At 48.1% G+C, this 27,858-nt stretch overlaps 2 protein-coding genes and 1 long non-coding RNA gene across 3 annotated transcripts in view; all 3 read right to left on the bottom strand.

The window, feature by feature from the left end:
- Positions 1-40: 40 nt before the first annotated feature.
- igfbp1a (insulin-like growth factor binding protein 1a) lies at positions 41-2,928 on the bottom strand. Its single transcript, XM_086225443.1, has 4 exons — positions 2,314-2,928; positions 2,043-2,212; positions 1,555-1,683; positions 41-1,287 (listed from the first exon to the last, which is right to left on the bottom strand). The coding sequence occupies exons 1-4, from the start codon at positions 2,708-2,710 to the stop codon at positions 1,177-1,179; spliced, it is 807 nt and encodes a 268-aa protein (XP_086081569.1). The 5' UTR covers positions 2,711-2,928; the 3' UTR covers positions 41-1,176.
- A 5,842-nt stretch (positions 2,929-8,770) lies between these two features.
- LOC147249417 (uncharacterized) lies at positions 8,771-11,500 on the bottom strand. The gene is made up of 3 exons (XR_015119153.1): positions 10,973-11,500; positions 10,488-10,560; positions 8,771-9,583 (listed from the first exon to the last, which is right to left on the bottom strand). It is a non-coding gene; the product is annotated as an uncharacterized LOC147249417 (long non-coding RNA).
- Positions 11,501-15,028: 3,528 nt separating this feature from the next.
- Positions 15,029-27,858, bottom strand: part of LOC147249418 (adenylate cyclase type 1-like) — a 36,667-nt gene continuing 23,837 nt past the window's right edge. Inside the window, exons 12-20 of the mRNA XM_086223393.1 lie at positions 27,562-27,651; positions 25,643-25,917; positions 25,047-25,173; positions 24,085-24,201; positions 21,417-21,563; positions 20,744-20,842; positions 19,537-19,651; positions 17,970-18,094; positions 15,029-17,892 (exon numbers count right to left, since the gene is read on the bottom strand). Coding sequence (XP_086079519.1) covers positions 17,563-17,892; positions 17,970-18,094; positions 19,537-19,651; positions 20,744-20,842; positions 21,417-21,563; positions 24,085-24,201; positions 25,047-25,173; positions 25,643-25,917; positions 27,562-27,651 — 1,425 coding nt within the window. The 3' untranslated portion in view covers positions 15,029-17,562. The remainder of the gene's footprint in view (positions 17,893-17,969; positions 18,095-19,536; positions 19,652-20,743; positions 20,843-21,416; positions 21,564-24,084; positions 24,202-25,046; positions 25,174-25,642; positions 25,918-27,561; positions 27,652-27,858) is intronic.

A 27,858-nucleotide genomic window follows, 5' to 3' on the forward strand; every position in this document is an offset into this window, starting at 1 on the left:
CAGAAAGCGGGTCAAAAGGTAGCTGCAAGTCCCGGCAAAGTGTCTAAACAAGGACCTCCGCTCTGGATCATCCTGATAACGCCGCTCACAAACACGCTGGATATAGAACGTGTGGTCGCGGGGCCCCGGCGCTGGAGGAGCCACGAGCCGGGTGAAGGAGAGGTCAGGAGCACATGGGCAGAGGTTAATGTTTTTATTAAATATATCACCTTTTTTTTCTTACATTACATCTCAATTACAAAAGTGTACACGCACGCACGCACACACACACGTACAAGTGAGCAGTTAGTCACTTTGGAATAGACTCAAACAGACGATAACTCTCCCTCCAACAGCAGCATGTGGATAGTCGAGCGGAGCCGCCGCCGCGCTCCGCCCCTGTGGTCATGTGTTCTTGGTCAGAGAGAACAGCGACATACAAAGAAAAGTAGCAGATACGTCAACACAACTGACACATAAATATCGGAGGTAGGTAAATGTCGAAAATACCCGTTTGAGAGGCGTGCAGGTGGCGCCACCCGTCATGTTATCCGCGACACCGTGGAATCTTGGGAAATGTTTTCTGAGAGCGTGGAAGGATTCCAGACTGAGTTTTGCATTCACTGACAAGAGCCGATCATGTGTCACATCAGGAAACGAACAACAAAACAAAAACAACAACAACAACAACAACAACAACAACAAAAATCAATTCGAAATAAATGACATTTGGACACTCAGTGCTTTTGTTCTTGTTTGGTTCGTCACCAACCAAACCGCCAGACGACTTCACCTCCACGGCAGAGCGAACTCCACTCCCGGAGTCCCTCAGGGCCGAGTAGAAACACCTTACACAGCCACGAAAGTAGAAATAATAACAACAACAATAAGGCAAAATGATATAAATACTCATGAAATAATTACAAATAACACAAAATGCAATACAGTTGAAATAAATAAGGCTGAAGAGTAGAAGTGAATGCATCAATATTAAAATCTTTCAGAAAAAACAACAAAAATAGATTTTTCTCTCTTTGGGACGGGTGTTCGGAGGGACCCACAGCCCCACGGTGACAGTGTACCTGAATTCAACACCACCATGGACAAAGATCAATAAATAAACAACTATCAAAAAAAAAAAAAAAGGAAAATCAGTGGCTTGCTTCGTCTTGTGAGATCTGCTTCAGTGGTCGATCTCTAAGGACACTCGGCGTCTGCGGGCAGGTCGGTCGAACCTAGAATCTTCTTGCCGTTCCAGGAGCTCACGCACCAGCACCGCCCCCTCTGCCCGTCCAGGGAGGATTCACACTGGAACAGGAACCCTTCCGTTACTTTCAATCTCTGGCTGCACGCCGGGTCACACAGGATGACGTCACACACACCCAGCAGACAAAAGGAGCAGATCCACGCAGTCGGTTTGAAGCTGACATGATCTCGGCTTCACGTTCTCACACACAACTTGTTGAGTTTCTGAGCCGAGTCATGAAAGCCTCAAACACACACACACACACACACACACACACACACACACACACACACACACACACACACACACACAGGAGCTGAGGTACCAACCTGCTTGGCCTTATAAAGCCCGTGTTTGTCACAGTTGGGGAGGTAGAATCTGGTTAACTTGTCTCCTAGTTTCTGCTGCGACTTGGCGATTTTCTCCACGGCTCTCTGCAGCTCCACGTGACAGGGCCCCTGGGGGGGGGGGGGGTGAAGGGTTAAATTTGTGTGCATGTGGTGCCAAAAACAGCTGAAGTGATAATAAACACCGCTTTATTATCAGCACGCTTGTGGGCTGACATCAAACTACAGACTAAACTTGTAATAACAAGCATCCCCATTCTCTCTCTCTCCTTCTCTTTCTCTCTCTCCTTCACTCTCTCTCCCCTCTCTCTCTAGAGCAGCACGCCAGCTCCCCCTAGCGGCGCACCAGTCGCCCACCCACAAACCTCCTCAACTAAACTTTTAGCAACATATTTCACACACAGGATTCCGCGCCGGGGGTTTCAGCCACGCAGAGGCGGTGGTCGGGGGGTGGGGGTGGGGGTCCTCACCTGCTCCACCAATTTCCTGCGGATGGCGACGACTTTGGCTTTCATGCTCTCCTGAGCGTCGGCGGCAGCCCTCGGGTCGTAGGGCTTGTTGTGGCCGGGGAGGTAGTGGCTGGAGCCGGGGTCCGAGATGATGGCTGCGTTCTCCATCTCAGCCTCTGGCTCTCCCTGATCTGGGGTGAGGAGGGGGTGTTAGTGTAAAAGGCATCAGGTGGGCGAGTTTGGAGGCTTAGGCTCCGCGGGATGTGGTGAGAATCGAACCGTGGAGGCCTACCTTGTGCCTGAGGCTCGAGGGTTGGCTCGGGCTCGGTGCTCTCCGAGCACACGGCTTGTCCCCGGGTGAGAGAGTGCAGCGGTCGGGGGTCGCCAGGTCTCGGGGTGCACCTCAGTCCGGAGCCGCACGGAGCCGTGTAGATCCCGCACAGCTCCCCGGCACTCAGGGCGCAGGCGAGGCAGCATCCACAGCCGGGCTCCCGCAGCACCTCGGCGCATCCGGGCGCCACCGCTGGACACTGGCTCAGCTTCTCCGGAGTACACGCGGCGCAGCGGATCGGCTCTGGCCCCGGCACCGGGGACCCCAGCACCGGAGACCCCAGCGTCCCTGAGGCCAGCACGGAGCACAGCGCTGCCACTACGACGTGTCTCACATAAAATCCACCCATGGACAACATAGATGAGCTGGTCGGCTGCAGACAGCAGGTAGAGCGGCAGCAGGCGGAGGGATCGGGTCTGTCTTTCCTTTGATTTGGGGGGAAATGTCTCAGTGAGCGCGGTGCGCTGCGTTTTTATAGCCGCTCCTGCCGGTTTGACGCATCGGCGTTATGAATGATTCCAGTCAAGAAGGTGTAAAGACACCAAGGCCTCTGATTGGCCCGCCGCGGAGTGACGACACCATTGTTTGATGTTGCAACCAAGAACCCCCTTTTCTCACCCGGGTGCTACCCCCGCGCCACCGGATCACCACAACGACACAAAGCTGCGCGGTTAGTGGAGGGGGGGGGGGGTCTCCCTTGCGTCAGCAGTCCACGCGCTGGTGGAGTCTCCGTGAGAGGTTCCTCCGTGAACGTCCCACACAAACTTCTTACACAACTTTTTTTTCCTTTTTTTGGGGGGGGGAGGGGGGGTAGAACTAGTGGCACGCGCCCACGCTGCTGCTGCTGGTGCGCACGGGAGCGAGCGGAGGGAGGGTAGATGATGAAGGTGATGATGATGAGGAGGAGGAGGATGAAGATTGGGGCTGTTTTGTGAGAGCAGGAGAAGCTGAGGGTCGCCACCGTCCAGCGGCTGTCCCGGTCTGCACGCTCTGGTTCGAGTCCAGGATGGGTCCCGATGCAATTACCCGTTTCCTGGGATAATAATAGACCAAAGCTTGAATGGGGGTGGGGGGAGGGAGGCTGCGCTGACATGGCTACAGACACGTCCCCTCGCCCCCGCCGCTCTCCGGGGGCTTTAATGGTCTCACGGTGGACAACACGCACGTTTTCACGGCCCGCGGCTGCGGGCGGGGGGGGGGGGGGCTGCTGGCATTACTACACAAAATTCCACACTTAACCCCCCCCCCCCCCCCGCACCTCTAAAAAAACACAACAAAACACGATCGACTTGATATTGGCTTCATCTGATGCAGCCACGCTGCTCCACGCAACAGCCTACGGGATTGCATCATCTGTCAGTGTGTTACCGGTCGCCCTCATCGATGCCCCCCCCACCCACCCACCCACACACACACACACACACACACACACACACACACACCTCCACCCCCCAAGGCTTGTCTCACTTTTCACCACTGAATTTTTCATCTGTGCTCACGTGAATTTCTCTGCTGCTCCCTGCAGACCACAAGCCTCCCGAGGCCTGGTTGACTTTGCATCCTTTAGGTGACAAGACAACATCCTTGGATACCAGTCAGATACGGTCCCCACACACACACACACACACACACACACACACACACACAAATACACCATAAGAAGATCAGTGTGAGAGTCGTTAGCCTCTCAAGCAGCCGTTAACATTAAATTACTACATTAGTTGTTAATAGTAGTTTTCTGCAAGCGTCAGATATTTTAAAGGAGAAGTTCTGTAATTTTCTGCCCTCCCTCGAGGTGGTGGGAGGTCAGGTGAAGGTTTCTGGTCACGAACGACGCTGGAATTTCCCGAAGAAGTGAAGTAAATCGTCTGCCGGTGTGGAAGAACCAACCCGATCACAAGCGAATGAACGAGGCTCGTTCGGTTGTCGTTCTCCTCGGTTTTTTCAGGTCATTCGGGATCTTCTGATCCTCTGTAGAAGGACTCAGGCCTGCTGCTCTCCTTGCCGATGGGCTCTCAGAATGAGTCATGTGACCATCAACAGTTAAAATGTGCTGATGTTCATGTCAGTTTTGTGTCCGTAGCAAATTAAACTAAACCACCCTTTGATAAACAGTCACAAAACCCTTTAATCCTCCTCAAACACCATGGAAACGCCGCATGAGCAACCATCAACATGAAAGATTCAGGGAATAAACCTCTCTCTTTATCTTCACCATAAAAAGACACTCCGCCAGTCAGTAATTTCTGCCTTCAACAACAAAACATGTCACTGAACCCAACACAACAGCCCAAAGGCCGACTCAAACATCAGCACAAACAGGAATCGACACAAAAACAAAAACAAAAGATTGTAGCGCTCGCCGTACAGAACGCAGCTTTTAGCCACATGACATCATCCCGGACCCCAGAGATTCCGGCTGGAGGCCTGTCATGCATCTGGTGTAGAAACAACACTTCACCCTATGCAAATTGAAAATAAGCACAAGCTTTATTTGCCCCCCCCCCACCCCCCGCCTGGTTGGTGTATCGGGCCTTTAAAAGCAGCCGTCCCACTCTGTCAATAAAAGACGTGACGTGCAGCCGATCCAGTCCAGGAAGTCCAAATGCTGTTTGTGTTCTCTCTGCAGATCAACTCAGACAATAAACTCAAATATGACTAATAGAACGCGTGGCGATAATTTCAGATTAAGAGTTGCATCTGGAGCATCAGCCTCTGACGTGTACGCATCTGCACTCTTCCTTTTTTTTCTCACGTTGTCTTTAATTTTAGTTCCTTCTTTCCATAAGTTCTTCATGGTCTTTAAAGTTCTTCCTCCCTCAGTGGGGGGTGTAGACCTGGCCCGAGGGGGGTGGCGCTCCAGTCTGGGACGGGTCTAAATCCAAATCTTAGCAGATTAGCCTTTTTCACCTCTGTCTGCGTTAGAGAGCTGAGACCAGCTGACCACTCGTTAGCTTAGCACAGTGAATGGTAGCGGGTAGGAAGTGTTAGCGTAGATTCATCAAATACCTCAGGTTTAGGACGCCGGTTGCTCCAGATATATGTTTGTCCTCGTACATGTGATTAATTTGGACAGAGTTATGCTAGGACTTCCCATCCACTACCATTCATTGTGCTAAGCTACCTAGCGGTCGGCTGGTCTCTGTAGGTCTCAGCTCCTGAGGGGACATGTTCCCATAAACATATCTATTTATGTATATTTTAGGACGCTGCAAGTTCACTTATCAGAATTGGTAACAGGAAGAAGCAAAAGGGATTTCATCTCCCATGCTTGTGTGTTCCAAAACTAAGAACAAGATGAAAAACCTGCCTTCACTTCTGCTAAAATTCCTCCATGAGGTTCAGCGCTGCCTGCTAGTTTGTGTGAAAACCAGCCGACAGACAGAAAACAACCCAACAGACGCGAGTGAAAACGCGACCGCCTTGGTGGAGGACCAGCGCGCCGTATCTGCTTTCACAAGATTGCACAACTCTCTATAAGTAATAAAAAATTTATTACAAGGTTTTATTGGTACTTTTGCTCGAGTAAAGGATCTTTCACAAGTGCAAGTTTATGAGCTGAAGAATGTAATTTCAACGTTTAAAGTTTGAATTTTACAAGTGCCGTCGTGTGTTTCCAGGTGCACGCAGCATATCTGGCCCGAGTCTGTCCTCGGCTGAACTGAGACTTTAAAGATGATGCCTGCGGTCTGTGTCCCCGAGAGGGAGTCATGGGCCGCCGCCAAATGGAACACGGATGCATGCGTGGTGGCACACGTATCCTTGTTGTCAAATGGGACGCTCCTTCGGCCCGGTGTGCCACGGCCTGCACGTGTCTCGCAGCTCACAGTGAGGCCCCTTTAGCTGTCCATAAACATGGCGAGGGATCATCCACCTCATGAGTGGCGTGATGTCGAGAAAAGGGATCTTAAACATGTGACGTCTTCTCATCATCAAAGAGCTACGTGTTTTTTTTCCTCTTATACCAGAGCGGCCAAACACAGCGGAGTTATCTCAGGTCAGGGACAGACCTACTTTTTTCAAAAACACATGTACACAGCGGGATCCATCGCAGCGCCTGAGAACCCGGCCAAAACCACACAGGTCCCGTACCGCTGCTGCGGGGTCGGTGTTTGGGATGATAAGGGGGGTTTCCATCGCTCTCAGATGTCACATGATGGAGATCAAACAGCACTTGGCATTGAACGTCCTGAGCCTGGAATGTTTACCTTTGACAAGAGCAGCGGGGAAAAACAGTCTTGTTGTCTCAGGAGCGCCCTACAAACACACACACACACACCTCCAGCTTCCATTTATGGTGATTTAAACCTTGCCCTTAGGAGGGCGTCAAAAGGGGGGCAGCTACGACAGATGAGTCTAGAAAAACAGAGTTGTTTGAGATCCCACCCACAGAAAGAATGCATGAACGCCGCAGCTCGAGGTTCTCTGAGGTTAACGTATCCCTCACTGCCGCGCCACTCGGGTCGAGCGCTATTCTATCGAGCTTTTGATTATGGAATCTTACTTCACTGCAGGCACTGCTCTCTGATATCACGTACTGTGCATGAGATTTATAGGTTGCAATTAACGGAGACTTTTTTGGGGGGGGCTCCCAACGCAGAGAAAACCGTCTGGGGGTTCGTATCACACGGCGCTCCACAGCAGATGGAGTTTTTCCACTCGTCATGAAATTTTTAATCCTGCACCTTTGGGCTGTTTTGCTTCTATAATGTGTGTTTTGTTTTTTTTTTAAATTCAGGAAAGTGGACAGGACATCCAAGATACACATCAGCATTTGTTTCAGGCCAGACTTCAGTCCTGGACATCTGTGCAAACCAGATAGATCGTAATTTGCATATTTAAATTCTAATAATTAAATGAGTTTTGTTATTCACCTGTTGTCTTGTGTGTTCTCTCTGTAAAATAAATAAATTCAAAAAAATACAGCAGGTACTTTCACAGGCAGGTTTCTTAATTTACGTATTTTTAATCCATCTTCCTGTTTCTCTGGTGTAGCAGCTCCGGCACAGAGCCCTAAACGTACCCGGGCCACATCAAGCGGCTCCGTCAACATCCGTATTCATGACCAGATGGGAACACAGGAATGAGAATCCATCGGTGGACTGAAAGCTTTGCTTCATGGTCCCCTCACATCAGAGCAGAACCCTGAGATTTGAACTCCTTGATTTGGAATTTGGTTTTAGATGCGCAGTTTCTGATCCATGAGGTGATGAAAATAGATCCAAAATCTATGGATCAAACGTCCAAACGGCATCCAACGTCCATCCATCTGTCCGAGGCAAGAGGATGAGCAAACTCTGGGCCGACCCAGTCCCATCGTCCAGTCACATTCACACACACACCAGCAATCTAGAGTTTTCTGTTTGTATCTTAAGGCCGATTTCACCGCAGCATCAAATATAGGTCGAAATATTCAATATCCTCTCAGTAATTCCTCTGATACTCTAAAACAAAAATGGTCTTCATGTTAAGTGAGATCAGGGGACGTTTCATGGTGACAACCAAAACCTTCCCAGTGGACCCAGTAAACTGCTGAGCCAAATGTGAAGAAATTTGAGACATTCTTGAGATGTCGTGTTCATTCAAGGTGACACTGACCTCCGACCACCAACATCTCAGCAGTTCATCCGCGAGTCCCAGTGGATGTTACTGCACACACCAAACCACGCACAGACATGAAAACGTTAGCTTTGGAGCGATACGTCAACCCGCCAATGTCAGAATCTTCTGTACTGCTGAATCTTTTTCAGCTGAATAGTGAGTATTTAAGTCTATTGGACTGGTGGAGACAAATGTTGTGGCCTCTGGGATCCAGCCAGTATTGTCCCTGGTCCCAGGGCACGTCCGTGGTCTGGTTAACCCGTGTCCTCTCCCAGGGCTGGGAATCAGCAGCGAGGAATGTGATGTGAACGGGCACAATGACGCTAATCCCCGTCAAAGTTGTTCTTTTTCTTCTCCTCTCCTTCTCACAAGATTTCCTTAATCGGATAATCCATGTCTTATTTAACGAGCAGCGCAGATCATAAATTGAGGTCTGGGAGAAAAACACTGAAACAGAGCCACGGTCATTCATGACGGAGGCGTCATGGGCCACTTTCACCGCTTTAATGGGGTGAATGGGGGAAATGGATTTATTTGCTAGACTCCAGCATCTTGGCTTGTTGCAGGATGCTTCGTGTGTGTGTGAGAGAGAGAGAGCGAGAGAGTGTGTGTTTCCGAGAGAGTGTATATGTTTGTGAGCTTGTGATTGTACATTTGTGTGTGGAAAACCCAGGAAATCCAGGCTCCCATGTGCCAGCAGCCATTGTGTTGAGCTTCCTCCCCTCTCTCTCTCTCTCTCTCTCTCTCTCTCTCTCTCTCTTTCTCCATGAGTGACTGTGTGTTTAGCTGCAGTGCTTCCCTCACTTATTGTGGCTCTAATGAGAAGTAGGAGGAAGTCCGAGCCAGAGGATTGCACTTGGCAGCATTTACTGGAAACACTCTCATGAATGGGTCGGGGGGCTGTGTTGGTTAGGAGATGCTGTACTTGTTATGTCCCCCGTGCAAGAACATAACGTTTTCCCACCTAAATCTATCCGTTAGCATACCGTTAGCATAGCATCGGCTCCTCCTTCCTCTCGTCAAGTCTGAAGATGTGTGGTTGGATCTCAGAGGGAGGCTCCTTCCAGAACATCAGCTGCAACAGTCCTGCAAAAGTGAACCAGATAAACACACAGTAGCGTCACGCCTTCTCTAAAACTTTACTGACCCCGGGAGGTTAACTAAAGGTCAGTTTGATGCAACATTTTGATTTGACGTGTTCACTTTGCCAGTGTATTTTATATATATTTTAACTTCCAGTCCACCATTTTCTTAACTTCTGTCTTAGTTTCTGGAAAATAATGGGTATAAAATAGGTAAGGAAATATGTCAAGTGTCCATGACCTCTTCGTGCTGTGTTTTCTAATATTAGTATTAATTATCTACAGTATCTATCCATCTGGTACTGTCTTTCCCCGACCTACATCTTCTGCCCCGACCAGTCGATGGCCATCCACACTTGGAACTAGTTCCATCTATCCATCCATGTTCTACCTCTTATCCTGTTAGCCTTCAGGTGAGAGGCGGGGTTCCCCCTGGATGAGTCACCAGTCCATGGCAGGAGACAGACAGACAACCATTGGCTCTCCCAGCCACGCCTACGGTCAATTTAGAGTCTGGATTAACCTGGTCCCCTCTTGATGTCTTTGGACTGTGGAGGAAGCCGGAGTACCGGAGAGGGAATGACATTTTAAAAGTTTTTTTTTTAACTGCAGAAACAAAGCCAGAGAATCAATTGGAATTGTTTTTCGTGGTGGCAAACATCAGCAACGTCACCTGGGCCAGTTGGTGCTGTCGTTAATGTAAAACGCAAAAGTCCACATCAGGGGGCAGTTTGGGGCGTTCTGGTTAGAACCAACCAACACAAGAGTCTGCTGAGGAAGACAAGTGCTTAGATCTGGTTTCTATTCTCCCTTTTTGCAACTGGGACCTAACGGAGTGTTTTTGTACCTAAACCCAATCCAGACCAGACATGGACTGACCTCACCAGGGAGGTTATGTTTTAGAGGAAGTTCGCAGCTGACCTCTTTTTTTATTAACTCTGGGGACACACTCAACGGAGAGCACGAGATGGAACACGGTCACATAGAACGTAGTAAAAGTAGAAGTGATGAAACCACCATCTATATCGCCAAGCTATGAAAGAACATATTTGTAATTGGAAATACATTTAAGGACAATGGGGCTCATTCATGAAATATTCTTACACACAAATTAGTTTAACACACTTTTTTTTTTTTAGCCCTCAATTCAGTCTTACAGACAGGATGCCTAGCTGGGGGGGGGGTGTATTTGTAACTCCTCGCTCCCGACAGCTATTGTGTTCCTATTGTAACTGGCAATCACCCAGGAGTGCAAAGACTTAAACGCTGCAAGAAAAATGTCAGGAGAAAGGAGTTACCAATAAAAAGGCAGGCTCTGCTTCCTGTCTGGAAGACTAAATTGAGGGTTAAAAAAGTTCTACTTTGTAAGAACAAATGTGAGCACGGAGTGACCCGGGAATAAGCCCTCAAATCCTGGAAGTGAGTTAAGAGTAGAACATCCTGTTCTCTCACCTCAAAGTCAGTGGATTTCGGTTGAAATTAGGTCAGCGGCTGGGACTCGCTCGAGCTGTCTTCATGTTCTGCTCTGTATTATAAAATACATGGTAAATACCACATGTGTGATTGTCAAAACTGTGTCATAAAAACAGCGAGACAACAGATGGTGTTGCCGACGTTAACCGCCATCTCGAGAAGAGGCGCTAAGCTAATTGTGGTGAAATCGCGCACCTGTGGTAGCATAACGTTAGCTTTGGACTTGAAATGATTGGATTTGCTCCTCAAAAATAACAAAAGCGGCATTCTTTTGTTGAGGTTATGTTACTGAACCAAACGCTTAAGTAAAGTTTAGTTTGGGACGAAACAGATTTTTCTGGCAGTAATCAAACGTAACAATCTCCCAGGCCTTTGGCTGGAGGAACCTCTGGAGACGTCTCTGGGTCGACCGAAGAACTCCAGAGGAACACAGATCCATCTAGTCTAACGAGGTTGAAACTTACGCCACAGTTCAGACTTTTTCTTTCAAAGAGTTCCCATCAGAACCGTCTACAGGTCTTTGGATCATCCTGAGGAAACTGTTGTTGCCTTTCTTTAGTGACCTTGACCACCAACATGTTTTCAGGTCATCTGCGACTCCCAGTCAGCAGGTATGCGATGTAAAGACAAACGGGAAACCTGAAACACAAGGCCTCCAGTCTGAGGCTGTTGAAGTTAATGGACTTTGGTCCACGGAGGGTGTGAAAAATATTGTTGTTTTGAGGTTTATCAGTTCACCTCAGGTCATCCTGATCTGCTCTGTTGTGGAGGTTATTATGACATTTCCTGCATGTTTTAAGGTGATTTCTCTCTGTGCGTCACATTCCATCAATGAGGATATAAAGAAGAGGCAAAACACGGCGCAGCAGTTGGAGGCGGATCGTGAGGGTCAGCGCTGCTCTTACACAACATGAAGTTCATTGACCCAGTGTGTTTCTCTGCTGATGTGCTGGCAGGGAAAACATAACATAGGCGAAGGAGAATAACACTCTTGTACCGGGGAAATCCTTGATGAGGAACAATCTGGGGGGAGGATGTTTTCTCTTCCCTAATCAGCAAAGGGTCGTTTGTGTTTTTGTTTCTCGTTGGAGACTTCGAGGAAACCTGGCAAAAGTTTGGTTGTAAAACACAAATTCCTGGAAAACTTTTTCAGTTCTGAGTATTCGAGTATTGAATCTTCCAATACGTATTTGGCTCCATAGTAAAGGCAGTCCCTGCGGATGAATCCCTTCGTTGAACTCTAGACCGTGACATCTGCCTGGCTCTGGCGGCCTTGAGGGACTGACACAGCAGCAAATGGCTTGAACATATGTACTGTTTACTGTGGACTTTGTTTTTCCCATCCTCATTTGCCTTTTTTTTTTCTTTCATTTTTTTTAATCTGTAGTATTTTGTAGATTTCTGAAGAGGTAAAACCTCATTCTTCACAAGAACACGAAAAAAATATTTCAACAGTACAGTACAAACAGTAGGACCTGTGAATGTTTGGCCGATATTCATTTGCAATATGATTTAAGTTGTAAGAAGTCATTTGAGACTTCTCAGCTTTATCACAATATTTGACAGTTGTTTCCAGACTCTCTATGTAATAATCAGCATCCTCTGTTTCACGCTGTACGCTCACGAATCCATAAAAACTTGGATTTCAGTCAAAAACTGACCACAACCCTTCCAGGTCAGCGCCACCGCCAACAAGCATGGAATGTGACCAGCTGGCGCATTCAGTCAAACCTCAACTCGCTCTCGCTCAGTCACAGGTGCTCCAAAGGCCTGGGTCTACGGCTGGATTACAAAAAAAGACACAGACATTTTAGTTTGGACGCTTCCTCTGGTGTTGGCCAACACCAGACATTAAAGCTTTAGCTGAAAGAAACATGGCTGGCTCCTCCTGCATCACCCTGGAGTGAAAAAAAAAAAAAAACTTCCTTAGCTCAAGGCACCAATTTGTGATCATTTGAAAACAGACTTCCTGGGTGAAGTATCGCTCTAATCACAATACTTCTATCCACGGAAACGGAGTCAGTGGCCGCTGGCAAACACGCAAACTGTTAAGTACATAGAAAATATATTTATGAGACCGTAAAGAAGCCAGAGAGGAAGAGGGCGTTGCGTAAGCACTCGGCTCCTGATGGAGAAGACAGAGCCGCCGAGTCTGGAGCGCTAAATGTTGATACGTTGTTCCCAAACATACTTCAGCTGAGACGTTCTGCAGCTCTTTCCCGAAAGATCTGTGTCACACTGGAGGGCGATAAACACCAGTCGCCCTCATAACCAGCTAATGATGTAGACACACTCTATAACGTAATGGAGACCCTGCGCCCCCACATATCTGTCGACCTCGACCTCCAGACTGGGAACTACCGCTCGGGAGCCTCTGGGTTTTCAGGGTGAGAAAGTCCTAAGTATGTTCTCAACTACACGCTGCAGACGTAACGCATGTTTGATGCTACAAGTTCACCACTTCACCCACTCATACACAACCTCCCCCACGTACAAACGTGTATACGCTGTCACATACGTGTACAAACACAGACGTACACTCTTGGGTAATGTTTGTCCTCCCACGCTCCACAGATTCCAGCAGCATTTGCAGTAAAGGATGTTATGGCACACAGGGTCATTGGGTAAGCAGTGTGAGGGAGGGGCAGGAGTAGTAAAACTATCGTTAACCTCGCCGAGTGTCCCGGGCGGCTGCCTGCCTGCCCCGATCTCCCCTCGCCAGCGTCTGACACAGGCTGCTGACGGACGGCGGTTCTGCTGCACCTCAGCTGTAAACTGGGCTCGAAAAAAGGCCCGCTTCCGCTCGCTTATCGCTAATGTGTGAGTGTTTACGTTGGCACTCCTGAGATGGGTGATCATATCAGTTTGTCCAGCAGGTGGTAAACACACTCTTACTCACACACACACACACACACACACACACAGTTGTAAATATCTGGGTTATCAAGGAGAAGTGGAGTATTGACATCCTCTGCAGTGATTGCGCTCATTCAGCATGAATCATCAGTATGATAGAGGTGTGTGTGTGTGTGTGTGTGTGTGTGTGTGTGTCTAATTTATTGTTTACTCACTGAAAAACATAACCTTGATGGTTTGATGTCAAGGCACGATCTTGTTGTGTTGCCATGACAACCTGTCACTCAGGATGCTCGGCATGCCGTAGCACTTCCAGCTCATTTACTATGGGCACACCAGCAGCAGCAGTGCATGCACACACACACACACACACACACACACACACACACACACACACATTTTCACATTGCTGATGAATGTTTGGAAGCGGGCTCTTCCTGTGACAGGACTTGAAACATCCCTTCACACTCAGCTCAGCATACAAACACACAATGATAAGGCCCTCGTGTTTGTTTAGCTTTGGTTTTCCTCTGAACCCCCCGTATGTTTGTGGGACTGTGGTGTGTGTGTGTGTGTGTGTGTGTGTGTGTGTGTGTGTAAATGGGGCCAGAAACAAGCCGCTGTGGTGGAGAACAGCTGCAATGACAACAACTCACGTGAGCCATGGCGGTCTGTCGGTAAACGCACCAGGCTCAAACAGGAAATCTGGCTTTTCTGGCAATTGCCAATGCGACGGCTTAGAAGCACTGATGTCACTCCCCCTCCAGGACACACCCCCTCAGTCAGAAACGTGCGAAACAAACAAAGAGTAAACCGAAACAGTGTTGGTTTGTCAAGTGTTTGTGTGGGAACTTGGATGAAACACAGTAGAAAGATGGCGCGTATGTTGGGAACGATCGAGTGGATTTTGGGATTGGAAACGCTGGGTGCTCTGCTTCAGTTTGAGGCAGTTGGGCTCAACAGGGATTCCTGCAACTCCCAAGTATCCTGATGTCTCTACTGCTCAGAAATACACAAAGCAGAGGCGGAACGTTACTTCAGCAGATCCAAACTAGAATGACTCGCTGCGCCCCAAACTCCTTAATCCCTTCATTTAGTTTATAGGCAACAAGCAAAGCCTGCTGGTTCCTGACATCTTCTGTGTTCCTCGCTGTGACAGGTACACAACAAGAACGGAGGAGTGCTACTACATCCACGGAGTTCAGCTCAACTTCGATAGGTGCAGGAGCAACATCGGTCCTGAGTGGGGGAACCAGCTGTTGGTTTCATGTTTCTCTCCTGTATGATTAATGATCAAATGATAATAAAACCATCTGAACTGCTCCCACGTTTTTACCTCCTTACACCTTCCATAACAACTTTTATGACCCCCAGAGACGATTATGACACAGACACAGAATGTACCGTATCTGCTGAGGACATGTGGTCATGTTGTTAACGTTAGCAGACGTGTTCGTAACAACATGAAGCTCCTTGCGATCAACAGGCCTGGAATCAAGTCGACTCTGACCCCAGTTCTGCTTCTTACATCAGCAAACTCTGTTTTCCTTCCGTTATGTAACTTTTTAACAGAGTTTGGTCTGTCCATATGCACAGCGTGTGTGTGTGTGTGTGTGTGTGTGTGTGTGTGACAGAGAGAGAGAGAATCAGCACAGGAAGAGGAGTGCAATTTCTCCCGAGGACACATCCCCCCCGGCTTTATTTTCATAATACGTCAATATCATCGCAGTGCAAACACTTAGTATAAAATATTGTCTTTAACAAAATGTACATTCACATAAAACATCTCAATAAATACATCTTCAACAAAAGAACTTGACAAATATTGGATAATTCATAATAGATCTCTGAAAAAGACAATAATATAGCTAGTACATATAACAATTTAAACCCGTATCATACAGTATGAAAATATCCAATTTACAGAAAAAATATTGTACATAACCCCTCTCCATTAATGTTCCATCGGCTGTTTAAAGCAAGTGTATAAAAATCATCATTTTTAACCTCTTAGAAACACAAGCATTCAAGCTACAATATTTAAGACAACATCAGTTCAGTCCAGTTATGTCAGTCCACGGAAAAACAATCTCTCCGAAATTAACACTTGCCACCATTTGAGTTACAAAACTGTTCGGGAACAGCTCGACAAATTCAGGCATTCAACGAAGGAAATCCACAAGAACTGTAGGCACGCGTTCAGTTTGTGCTACAGCTCGACACGAGAAAAAAAAAGAAGAAGTTTGATATGTTTATGAAAATAGGTTGGCAAGTTTGAAACCACAGCGGGAGCGGGGAGGAGGAGGAAGAGGAGGAGCCCCGGCCTCGAGTCAAACTGTCCTGAAATATCCTTTGCGAGCTCGTGAAGAAGACAAAAGAAGAAAGCACCTTACATTCAAGAGAACCGCTACCTTTAGCGCATGCATGACATTAAAACACTGAGTGTCCGCTGCTCGGCCGCATTCATGTTTCATCAAAAGCATGCACGTACGAGGCTGGCAGGCGGGGCATGCTCCGACCGACGAGAGGAGGCGTGGCTGTGGCGCGCCGTACCGTGCGTCGCATGCTCGACCATAAACTAAATCGTCCGGGTTTGTGTGAGGAAGCCAAACACAGACTTATGTGTGCCTCCTCTTTTACGTACCAAAGCCACCTTTCGTTCATAAAAAATAGTAGAACAGAACATTTTAGTTGTAGAAAATATTTCTTCATTAACAAAACAGAAAGTTCGGAATGGACCACACTCACACGATACAGAAAATAGGTTGTCTAAATCATGCTCCACACAGATACGGACTTGTGCGGCTAGCTATGCACACTCTATCGGCTACATACACTATCAGGTCAAAAGAGGATCCAGCTGGCTACAGCATGCAGAAGGTGAGTCGGCTGAGAGAGGAGACGAACCGCTTTATTGCTACACTTTGACAAGGAAGAATCTGGAAGTCAAGCATCACAGGGAAACAGACAGCACACGTGAATGCAGCAGTGGCATCATGCACTTACAGACTGAGCAGCTCGGCCCAGGGAATCAAGCGTCACCTCGTGTGCCGTCAGCGTGAGGGGGCCTTAAAGCCATAATTCACCCAGTCACCGCCTTCCAACTACTCACAACTGGACAACGCAGAAAGAGCCAGCCACATCCATAAATATTAGCTTGAAGCTAACAGCGAGTGAAGGCTAACAACTGTTCTAAAAAACGCCCGTGAACACTCGCGGTCGTTGTCCGGTGTGGTCCGCGTCTGCTTCCTGCTCAGACGCGGACCACACCGATGTCTGTAAACAGCTTGCAAACGTGTTTTCGGGCAGGTTTTGGTGTTGTTAGCAGGCAGTCACTGTTAGCTTCAAGCTAAGTATAAGTGGCTGGCTCTTTCTGCATTCTGGAGTCACCAAGAAGTGATGCAGGAGGGAAAATAACAGATCTGTGAGCTCAAATCACCCGTCTGTGAGTCCTTGAGAGGGGCGAAATACACTTTTCTGGTGAAATATCACTTTAAACTATCACTGACCCGGAAATGATTAAAGGCAATTCCCTGTTGCATTTTGGCAAGTTTACACCATAACTGCCATCACACATTTGGCTTCATCCACTTTAAAAACTCATGCACAGCAATGCCCCTGTAATTAATCTCCACGAAATCAATAAAGGATCTAAAAGGCAACATAAAATGGCAGGAAACTTGTTCTGAGAAGTGGTAGCTAAGGCAATAGCACTGTTTTGGTTTCATACTGAGAGAAAAGGGTCAGCTGAAGTTGTTAAAGGAATTTCCCGGATGTTGTGAGAGGCTTGCGTGCTACACTATCAATTGTGCATTGCGATGTTTTTTTTAATGCTGATTTAGTTTATTATAGTTGAGTTTACTCTGATATCCCGGACACATCCTTGGCCTTTGAGTGATTACAGAGCAACGTGGCGGAAGCATCCTGTATCCTGTTCACGACGCCCCGCAGTGAGAAACAACAAACAGGGCTCAAGTGTGGAGGGACAGTCCCAGCGAGGCCACCTCGGACTCCCATGATCAGTCCTCAAATGCAGTCTGGACCCCCGTCTGGGCCCCCGTCTCTGCATCCACGGACAGCGGAAGAAGAGTGGAGAACAACTTTGCTTGCTTCACCTGCCACAACCGTATTGTTGCCATCGTCACCGTTTCCCACCTCCACTCGCGCGCCTTTGTTTTCACCGTGCAGCAAGAGTCCGTCACACTATCGCCGTGGGGACAGAGGGCAGGTACCTGGTGGTGCTGGTGGAAGTGGTCGGTTTAGCCGTGCATGGGCTCGGGGTCCTGATGGTAGCGTAGGTGGTCACTGTGGGTGCAGGGCTCAACCTGGTGCACACGCTGCCGTGGTTGAAGGCGCTGGAGCGGCGCTCGGCGCTGCCAGGATGCTGATGGCTCTGAGAGGGTCTGCTGCCTGGCCGACGCCCTTCCAGGAAGTAAGTGAGCATCTGACCTTTGCCCTTCACGCTCACCTGGCCACGGCACACAAAGTTATAGTAGTCTGTTATGAGGCGATACACGTCTTCCGTCACCTGGGGAGGAAACACAGTGGCGTGATGTTTCCTGTGAGGTTTTAAACGTTCTGCAGGGTACATGTGCAGTACCGCACCTGGATCTTCCCCTGGACGCCGGTGCTGTCCATCCTGCTGGCCACGTTCACCGTGTTTCCCCAGATGTCATACTGAGGCCTCCTAGCTCCGATCACTCCGGCCACCACGGGTCCCACATTGATACCTGAGCACCGGCAGAGGAAACACAAGCTCTGGTCCGTCGTCCTGCACACCTGAAGCCCCTCAGCTTTCATAATTTAACACTTTTCCAGGTTCTAAGCCTAACCAGCCTTCTCTCACAGGCGTGGACAGAGCTCCTGTGGCCACCACATGGAATCTGTCCCTTGAACGCCAAATAGTTCATTTACACCTCATTTACAGGTCAATTAAAGGTCTTCTGGACGTTTATCTGGGGCGGGGGCAGTCTGGGGACACGAGGGGCAGCGTACCGTCTCCAGGAGGGACGGGAACTGAGAATCAGAACCCTTAGAGCTGGAATGTTTTTCCGACAGTTGCAGAACGATGATGTCATACGTCTACAGCGTGAGGAGTAATTTATTGTAACATGTTCAAACATTTTCGGCACGCACACCTGTTGGCTGTCGTGTTTGTTTCTACACGGCGTTCAGACTTGAACTTTATAAAACAACTCTGGCTCACATCTCTTTTCCTCCCCAACCCACAAAACTAATCAGGCACTGATGAGGAACTCGAGCGATGATCAGAACTGGTCACAGAGTATCATGTGAACTCGCACCGTTTCGGTTGGCCGGCACCATTTTACTGAACGGGGCTTGTTAAAATGGCCGTTTTTCACGTTTATACCTGGGGGAGATTCAGATTCTGACACCAGGAGTTTTTAGATCAGCGACCCTCCTCGATGGGTGACTCGTGATCTACTCAGGATGACAGACCCCCTCCCAGAACTGTGGCGGCGTCACCTGCTGCTTTGTCCTGTAACTGGGGTGGTTGTTGTGGGGGTGTAACACTTTTATTCTTCCTCCAGCTGCATGTTCACAGTTCACATGCAGCTTTTTCTGCATGTGCCAAAGTTGATCTGGCAAGTTTGGAAAAACCACATGTAACAGTAAACTAAAGATGGAGAGAGAGAGAGAGATGATTTGAGTTTGAATAAAATAACACGGAGCAACGATGATCACCGTTGATATTCTGCATCTTAATGGACAGTCGGACGGTGGCTGAGTGGCGCTGCACCAGAAAAGGCCAGAGACGCCGTCCCGGCCGGAGAAATGACACGCAAATCCTTGTTTTTCTAGACTTTCTGGAAAGTCAGTCTTACGGCAGAAAGTCGTGTTTCTGCAAAGCGGGTTCAGCCAAACACACAAACATCGAGCTTCTACACATGGAGCCCCACAGCGAGCAGACAGGATGGCACTGTGTACACCAGCTCTGCTGTGACTAAACAAGGGCTCCTGTCGCAGGCTCCCCACAGGATACCCAACACAATGGAACCCAGAACTTCAGGTCTCGTGGTGACGAGCTTCCTGGAGGGAACGCTCTCGCTGTGATGCATTTCCTAACGAACTTACCGGCACTGAGTGTCCACGGTGTCCAGTGCAATAGGTCAGAACCCACCAGTGTGTTTATGTGTGTCTCTTCACTCACCGACTCTCAGCACAAAGTCGTTGTACGACTGGTAGTTGATGGCGTCCAGCACGTCAAACATCTCGATGGCGAAATCCGACACGGTGCATAAATGTGAGGTGATGGACTTCTTCGCCTGCGAGTCAGAGGAATGAAACACTCATTAAGGACACGCACATTCGGTCTGGTGCTTTCATCTGAGGAGGGAAGTTAAAGAAGACTTCCATTTGTGTCCTTGAACAACCTGAAGAGCAGCAGACGGGAAGCCACAAAGTACAAATACTTCCCACATTTAGACACAAATATCTTTACTTTCTACTCTTAACTTTTTAAGGGCAGACAAAAACGATGTTGTACAAGAAACAGAGGAGTTTCGTTGAAGGGGGCCGATGAATCGATCACTCTCCAACGTCGGTGGCGTGAAGGTGCGTAGACGCTGGTGGTAACTTGACATAGCATTGAAAAAGAAGAGCGAGGAGACGTCCACCGAACGATGGGGAGCCTGAACAAGTTTGTAACAAGGCAGCAGACACACACACACACACACACACACACACACACACACACACACACACACCAGATGCAACAGTCGAGGCTCCCTGAACCAGTCTGAACTGATTTTGACACGCTACGTCATCCTAGCCGTTCCTTTCATGATATTCGGTTTGTTTTTCTCTGTTTTAATGTGTGACAAACGAATGTGTATTTAAAAACCTAAATACATTTACACGGTACTTTAGAGTACATTTTACAGCCTGTACTTGTCTACTTGTACTCTACTACTTGTTAGTAGATGGAATGAATACTTCTACTTTTACCGGCGTCTTTTTTTCCCCCTCACGCAAGTATCTGCACCTCCACTGGAGCGATGAATGTGTGTACCTCTGCAGAGAAGCGTGCACCAGTCAAACCGCTGAAGTTTTGCAAAAGTTGCAGAAAGGGTTCTTTTGTTTGTCAGCTCTGCAGGATTTAAAGAAAACCTGAGGAGTATACTGAGAGAGCCGTAACACCCCACCACCACCACCACCACCACCACCACCCCCCCTCCACCAGAGGATTTGTGGAGTGAAACGTGACAGTGTTATTAATATCAACACCAAGAATACCAGACAAGACTCTCAAAAAGCACTGCATACATTCTTAACAACCTTAGCAATGTGCTAATACACTGCACGCACACAAACACACACAGTCATACGTGTTCTAAAAATATCCGGCGCGCGTGTACCTTGGAGCCGGTTGTGGGAACGAGCCCCACTGCAGCCATGTAGGTGCTGCCGATGGTCTTGATTTTCTCAATATCCCTGTAGCACTCTTTATCCATCAGCTGGAACCAAGAGGGAGACAAACCAGCAGAGGCACATTACCGCGATGACATAATTCCAATCAAATGTGAGTAAATTGTCAGTTTCGACTCACACATATTATGGGTTGTGTTGTCAGACAAATCCAAATGCAATCTAAAACAGGCGGCTTTTCAGAAAATTAATGCTTTATGTTGCTGATTATAGATTCAAGCAGGCCAAAAGTCATCTGTTAGTAATTCCTCATTTTCAGAAACTTTCCCAACCGCAACCATTGCTTCTATATTACATCAATAAACACAGTACTTCTTAAACCCTCACTCACGGCCACAGTGTCATCTTGAAAAAATATTATGAGAACTGGAACTTCCCTTCAGACTCTCCAAAGGAAGGCAGATGGGAAAAATATTGCGAGAGGCAGCGAAGCAGGGCAGTGAAGCAGGGCTGACCATAGGTTGTAGGATGGTCGTTTGAATACTTAAACGAAGAATTAGTGTATCGGTCTTCTCACAGGAGTCAGGGGAGCTTCCCCCTTTGACCACACGGTTCTGGCGGCAGCAGAAGAGGACGACGCCAGATGGCGTCCGCAACACTGACCTCATCAAAGTCAGCGATGATCTCGTTGAGCAGCCTCAGACACTCCACTCCCATGTTGTTCCCGTCCAGTTCAATGTAGAAGTCGTTGAAGTTGGCGATGGAGGCGAAGAGCACCCCCACCTGAGCGTAGGACTGGTAGTAGAGGTCCTTGGAGAGACGGGAGAGTTAGTGTGTTAGTGGGTTAGAGTGTTGGCTTCATTCAGCCCCTCACACACTGATGGAGCGGGACCTCAGGGGACACGCTTGGTGGGAAACTTCAAGAGCCAGATAAGCAGACAGAGGCCCTTCTCTCTTCTCTGGGTTGAGCTCCAGACACCCACCGGATGGCTAACTGATAGTTAGCTTAGCTCCAATGAATGCTAGCAGTGGGACGGTCAGGAAAAACGTCTCAAAAAGGCAAAATAACACAACGCTGGCTCTATAAATACAGGCCAAGAATGTTTCGGAGAAAAGCGTATTTTTTTAAACTTTTGAACTGGTTTGCGCCCAAATGCTAGAATTCATTGCAGCTAAGCTAACGAGCAGCAGTTCGCGCATTTCCAAAAATGTTGGTTTAAAGTTTTATTTGCGTGTTGAAGTTCAGTCTCGGGAGCTCTACCCTGAACCTGCCGTACCGCGGTAACATCCCGCTGCTCTCAGGTGGCTACTTTTCCCACCATCACCCTACATCCTGACCCAGGATAAAAACCAGACCCTTTGCCTCCCTCATTCCTTCAGTCAGGTGCCAGATTATCCATTCCACTCCAATCTTCTTAGGGCGTTTTCACACCTATAGTTGGTTTTCTCTGGCCAGAGGCACTCGATGAGATCGTAAACTTGGAGCATTTTCCCTGGTTTGGTTTGTTTTCACAGAGGAAAATCCAAGTGAACCGCGATGAATCACTACAAACCACGTGGGAATGTTCCCTCCGTTGACTGGTTACACACGTTTGGGGCAGGAGGACGATGTGAAAGCACCAGTAATGTCCCAGCCTGATTATTTTGCCTCTGTTGACTGGTTCCAGTCCCAACCAGCAAATAAAAAAAATTTAAAAAATGCTTTCAGCTGCTGGGCCTGTGAGTCACCACCCCAGCATTTGAGCTGTTAGACTCCACCAAGCATTTGAGCTCCCAGAAACATCTCCTTGTCTGTCTTCTCCAGCTGAGGGACTTAGCTCAGGTATCCTAGCAAGAATCAGGTACATCGACTCGTTTGGCGGGACAGACGAAACAAGGACACAAAGATGTTCATAGCAGACCAGTTCCTCTTCACTGGGATCAGACCAGACAAACTGTCCTTCGCTCCCACTACTGCATCAGCTCTGGGCACCCCTGACCGGTTCAGCTGCTTCCCTTCCGGCTCTGTTAGCAGTTGGTAGCGTGTTCCACCAGCAGAAAGAGTGGGGCTTGTTCTAGTTCTCTCCACCATGAGTGGCGGGCCAACACGTGCCCTTTTAGATTATTATTTCAATATCCAGATACGTGTCAGCACACTCTGGACCTTCAGTGCGCCGTGTTAAACGGTGTTTCTGAGCCCCCAGGACTCACGTCAGCGTCTGAAAGGCCTTTGAACTTTCACAAAAAACGAGGCAGATGAGATGTTGTACAGGACTCCAACGCTGCAGGGACAGTTTGTGACAGGCGAGGCGGCGGCGCTTGTCGTCAGTGTAGTGAAAACAAATGTTGAGTGTTGATGCTCGAGCAGCGAAACGCTGAATTCCTGGCTGCAGAGTCCTACTGGGCTGTGTTATGAATACAGTGTCTGGGTGAACTTTAGCCCAGAGGAAAGAGAGGAAGCCTTTCTATACTCTGCAGCTCCGATGGGTCACCAGTGTGCCGGAAACATCCTTCCTGACTTCCTGCCTCCAGTGTTGACGAGTCTCAGCCTCAGACAATCCCTGTACTGTCTGATGCAGCCTGGCTGATCGCTGACAGATAAGATCCCTTTATCTCAATATTATCAAGAAATCCTGTTAAAAAGAGACTAAAAGCTGCCACGACGCTACGTTTGGAATTTCTTCTGGTATTGACATTTGCTCATGTTCCTCACCAGCCGTCCTCACACCACAAGACCGGATAAACTCCACCAGTTTGTTGAGGGCCTCCATGTTTTCCCATCCAGATGCACTGGAACGTATCATCTCGGAACTATTGACTTCCGATTTGCAGGTGAATGCAGGGTTAGTAACAACAAACCATCACCACTGAGCATGCTGGCTAAGCTCGACAACATGGCTGCTGATGCCGGGTCCATGAGAAATACTAAAAAGTTCAAAGTTCAGCAGCCCAAGAACACGCGTGGAGGCGGAACACCGTTCATTACATAAACTGGTTAAAAATCTGAAAAGTTTCAGCTTAAAATGTATTTTCCCCCTCATTTGACCTTTTTCCATTTCCTCTCTTCCTTTTTTGTAGTTGTTTTTTTAAGGATGTCTTGATATTACTTTGTTTTGTGTCTGATATGATACCACCGCCCCGCTGTCGGCCGATACCGGCCGTCTTTATCCTTCTCTAACACACAGACGCACTCGTGAATAACATCCACCGAGAAAAACCTAGGCAGATGTGAATCAAATATTCAAGTACGTGTCGCCATGCTAATAAAATGAGCCTACATGGGAGTTCAACAGCAACATGCAACTTGTGACTAGGAGCTGAAATCTCGTCCCAGTGTGTCGCCGACACTCACCATGTTCCTGGGGTTTGACATGAGGAAGTGCTGAGCCACGTGAGCCGGCAGCAGGTTGAAGAGGATCCTCTTGTTGTCCAGTTTCACCTTCTCCATGTCGTCCCTCTCCTCCTCCGCCTGCACCAGCAATCACATGTTCCACAAGCAGAGATGAGACACCCCAGTTGATCCAAAGTGACGCTGATGTCTATTGTCTCAACACAGGGAGGCTTTGTTGGAGCTCAGAGCTCAAAAGGAGCTGTAATGGCTTCTTCTTATCACTAGAGGGAGATAATGATTTGCAAACAAACGTTCCCTGTCTCCCCTCAGAATAGAAACAGGCCCGCTTTCTCTCTTCTCTCCCCACACGCAGGCACTGAAGCTATTTCTCTTTTTGGGCACAAAAAAATCAAAAGCAAAAGAGCAGAGCAGGAAGAACATCATTTTCATCTGAAGTCATCTTGATTTATTGTGGTTATTAGCGTCTTTTCTGACAGGTGATATTTGACTAAAGCTGAAAACCATCAAGCACTGACCCTGCCGGGGTGAAGACACTTTTAGTTAGAAACGAGGACGTGTCAGAGACAAGCCACCGCTGTCAAACTGCTAGAACCACTTTTTTTGCATGAAATTCTAGGAGAAATGCAAACAGGTTGGAGTTCAGTTTCCTGCTAAATGTTGCCTCAACACGCAGTGTTGAAGGAACACGCCAACTCTTCAGTGGAATATGTTGACTGTCCATCCGCTCCTGGGCCAGACAAGAGGACAGACACCCCTCCCTCCTCTGAGACCCACAGAGACCAGCGGACTGCTACGCTTCCCATCCACTACCATTCATCATGCTAAGCTAACTAGCATAGGAATCAGCTCCCAAATGCAGCACAAAGGGGAGAAGAGTATCTATCTTCTTGTCTGGCTCAGGGGAGGATGGAAGATCAGCGGGTCCCTCAAAAGTTGGCGTCAGGAGTGCTAAACACACATACCTGAGTGGCCCACAGGTAGTCCAGCCGCAGCTTCAGGTCGAGCTGTCTTGAATGCAGAGCCAGAGCTCCAGAGAACAGCAGGACAGCCAGCACAGGATCATAACCCTGAGTGTGTAGAAACCCACCTCTGAAACACACACACACACACACACACAATGACTTATCACCTACGATGGCGACATGAGCAGCTAGGCTACTTTTAGCATTGGATTTAGCCAAGTTACTGTCACTGCAGACCTGGTGGGAGCTGCATCTGACTGCTGACATTTTGTGTTTGCTTCCTCGAGATCAGATCAGATTAGCCTGGATTATTTTAGATTATATTAGATCAGATCAGAAATATCCACAGTTTGCTTACAATTTCCTTGACCATTGAATAATTAAAGACTGATGAAACAACGAACAGGACAGACAGCAAAGACGCAGTGCTGCATTAAAGCGAACGGGAGTGGAAGAGGAGAAACGAGGATGGACGTGCAGATGTTGATGCACATGCAGTCAAAGGCTTTGTGCACATTTTCAATGTCAGATAATTTGAGATAAATGAGTTTATTTTTGGCTTAGGAACCAGGAGGAGCGCCTCAGCCCGGTCGTACCCCACAGCTTGGCGGTAGCCGCTGGTCTCCATGACGACGGTGTAGGTAACAGAGAGGAGGAGCAGGAGGAGGATCTTGGGGAGCGAGGAGACTCTGAGGTAGGGGACAACGGTGAGGGTGCCGGCCACGCAGGACAGAAGGGCGTACGCCATGTTTGGACCGGCTCTCTCGGCCGCCGTGCTGTTGGCGGGTCGAGCGCCCAACACGTCAGCAGGGACGTCGTCCACAGAGCGGCTGGAGTTCATCGCAACTCTCCCCCAAGGAACACACCCCACCTGAGGCGAGGAGGAAGAAGATGACACAGAGCAGCAGACATGTGTTTAACTCTAATAACAATACAAACGATACTACTACTACTACTACTACTCCTACTACTATGACTACTACTACTACTACTACTACTACTACTATGACTACTACTACGACTACTACTAATAAAGATGCCTTTCAGGGCACCAGAGGTTACAGGAACGCAAGCTCGCTTGCTAGATGTCTGAAGCTGTTGTGAATTCCCAAACAGGTGTTGTTGTTTTTTGTTAAACCAACCACACATTGGCAATCAATGCGGTTCAGATGTGGCCAACAAATTACAAAAATGTACATGTGTTAAATATTACATGAACTAGGATGAGGCGAGTGACATAGCGGGGGACTATGGGGTTGTCAGGAGTGAGTTATTGATGCGCCAGTTTGACGCAGCCGCTGCTGACTTGGTAATAAAACACCGCATGTTTCTTGGAGGCTTTTCTGGTTTATTCTAGTTTCTCCGGGCTTTTGTTTCACTGCTGCTTTTCATAAATGGCGGTGAGGACGGATCTCTACCACCGATTTAATTGGAAACACAAAGACCAGATTAGCCAACTGAGCAAGCTATCAGGCTTCAGTTGTAGCAGGGCCGCCTGCTCATTACGTCTGCTCTGATACACCTGTGTTTTTGTACCTCCACACAATGACTACCCACAGACACACGTGAGAGCCCGGCTGAGTTCTGGCAAACTCATTCAAATTTATTCAAATGAGTATTTTACACTTGAAATAGTCATGTTTTATTCCTCTCTGCAGCACCATCTGCTCTGCTGTGACGTTTATGTTCTGTAAATACTCCAGCCTGCTGCATGAACGATGAAATACTGCTTCTACTTCATCCAACAACTGCTCTATTCTCTCATAGTACCATACTGCATACCTGTAATACTACACTGGCTGTTGCAGGGCGGTTTTGGACTGATGCTAATATACCAGACCGAGGATGGACCATAACAGTAGCTGGAGCTCAGGTGGAGGACGACACCGTTGGGAGAACAATGGATTAAAGGGAAAGGTGCCGTGCTGGTCTATCACACGGTCTTTTAAGATGTCGTCATGGAGACACGTATGTGTAGCAGTTTTTCTGGCATGAACCGCATGAATGTGACAATCAACAGGAAGCCAGACTTGTGTAGTAAAATATGATATAAAAATATTATTATTATTATTATTATCATTATTATTATCATCATTATTATTAATTATCATCATCATGTCTTTCTACTTTTATTTCTATTTTTCTGTACAATATTCAGCAGCAACAGTTGCTGAGTTTCTTTTTTCCTGAGACAAAGCTGGTGTGAGCGCTCAGCACCACCGCGGGCGCTAACCTCCTTGATGTTACTGCGATAATTCTTTGTGTGTTACAACTCTTCTCGTAATCGCATCCCTCCTACAAAGCCCAGTGACAGCCCCCGTGCACGCTAACTTATTCAACTGAAGTTAGAGACAAAGACACCAGCTCTTTTTTTGTGTTGTCCTGCTTCTGATGTCGTTCGATCCGGTTACCTAAGACTGGTTGAACAAATCTGAGGTTTCAGCACCGGCTGAGTCGCCTGAGCCCTCAGACCGCGGCCGAGGTCATGTGTCAGGGGGCCGTCGAGGAGACTCACCACACAGGCCTGCGTAACCGAGTAGGTGAAGAGAACCAGGAAGATGCACAGCACCGTTCGGATCTGGATGGTGAGGCAGCCCGGCTGGCACTGACACCAGAGGAAAGAGCAGGGAGGAGGAAGAGGAAGAGGAGCAGCAGTTAGGAAAGGAAGCACCGCTCATCGGCCTCTTTGGTTCCATCATTAACCAGGAGAGGAAATAAAACCAGTGCATTCTGTGCTTGCAGCATCATACAAAAGCCTATTGGAGGAGACGCTCCAACACCATCCAACCAGCAAATCTAAAAAAAATGTTGT

The sequence above is a fragment of the Aulostomus chinensis genome, chromosome 14, assembly GCF_037954235.1.
Source record: "Aulostomus chinensis isolate RoL2024-O1b breed Wild chromosome 14, RoL_Achi_v1.0, whole genome shotgun sequence".
Classification (NCBI taxonomy): Eukaryota; Metazoa; Chordata; class Actinopteri; order Syngnathiformes; family Aulostomidae; genus Aulostomus; species Aulostomus chinensis.

Bases quoted from the DNA above. Each gene is read 5' to 3' on its own strand.
- igfbp1a (XM_086225443.1), bottom strand. From the start codon at position 2,710: ATGTTGTCCATGGGTGGATTTTATGTGAGACACGTCGTAGTGGCAGCG. The intron at 2,213-2,313 runs GTAGGCCTCCAC...TCCTCACCCCAG, and splicing joins CCTCGAGCCTCAGGCACAAG to ATCAGGGAGAGCCAGAGGCT. The intron at 1,684-2,042 runs GTGAGGACCCCC...CCCCCCCCCCAG, and splicing joins GCAGGAAATTGGTGGAGCAG to GGGCCCTGTCACGTGGAGCT.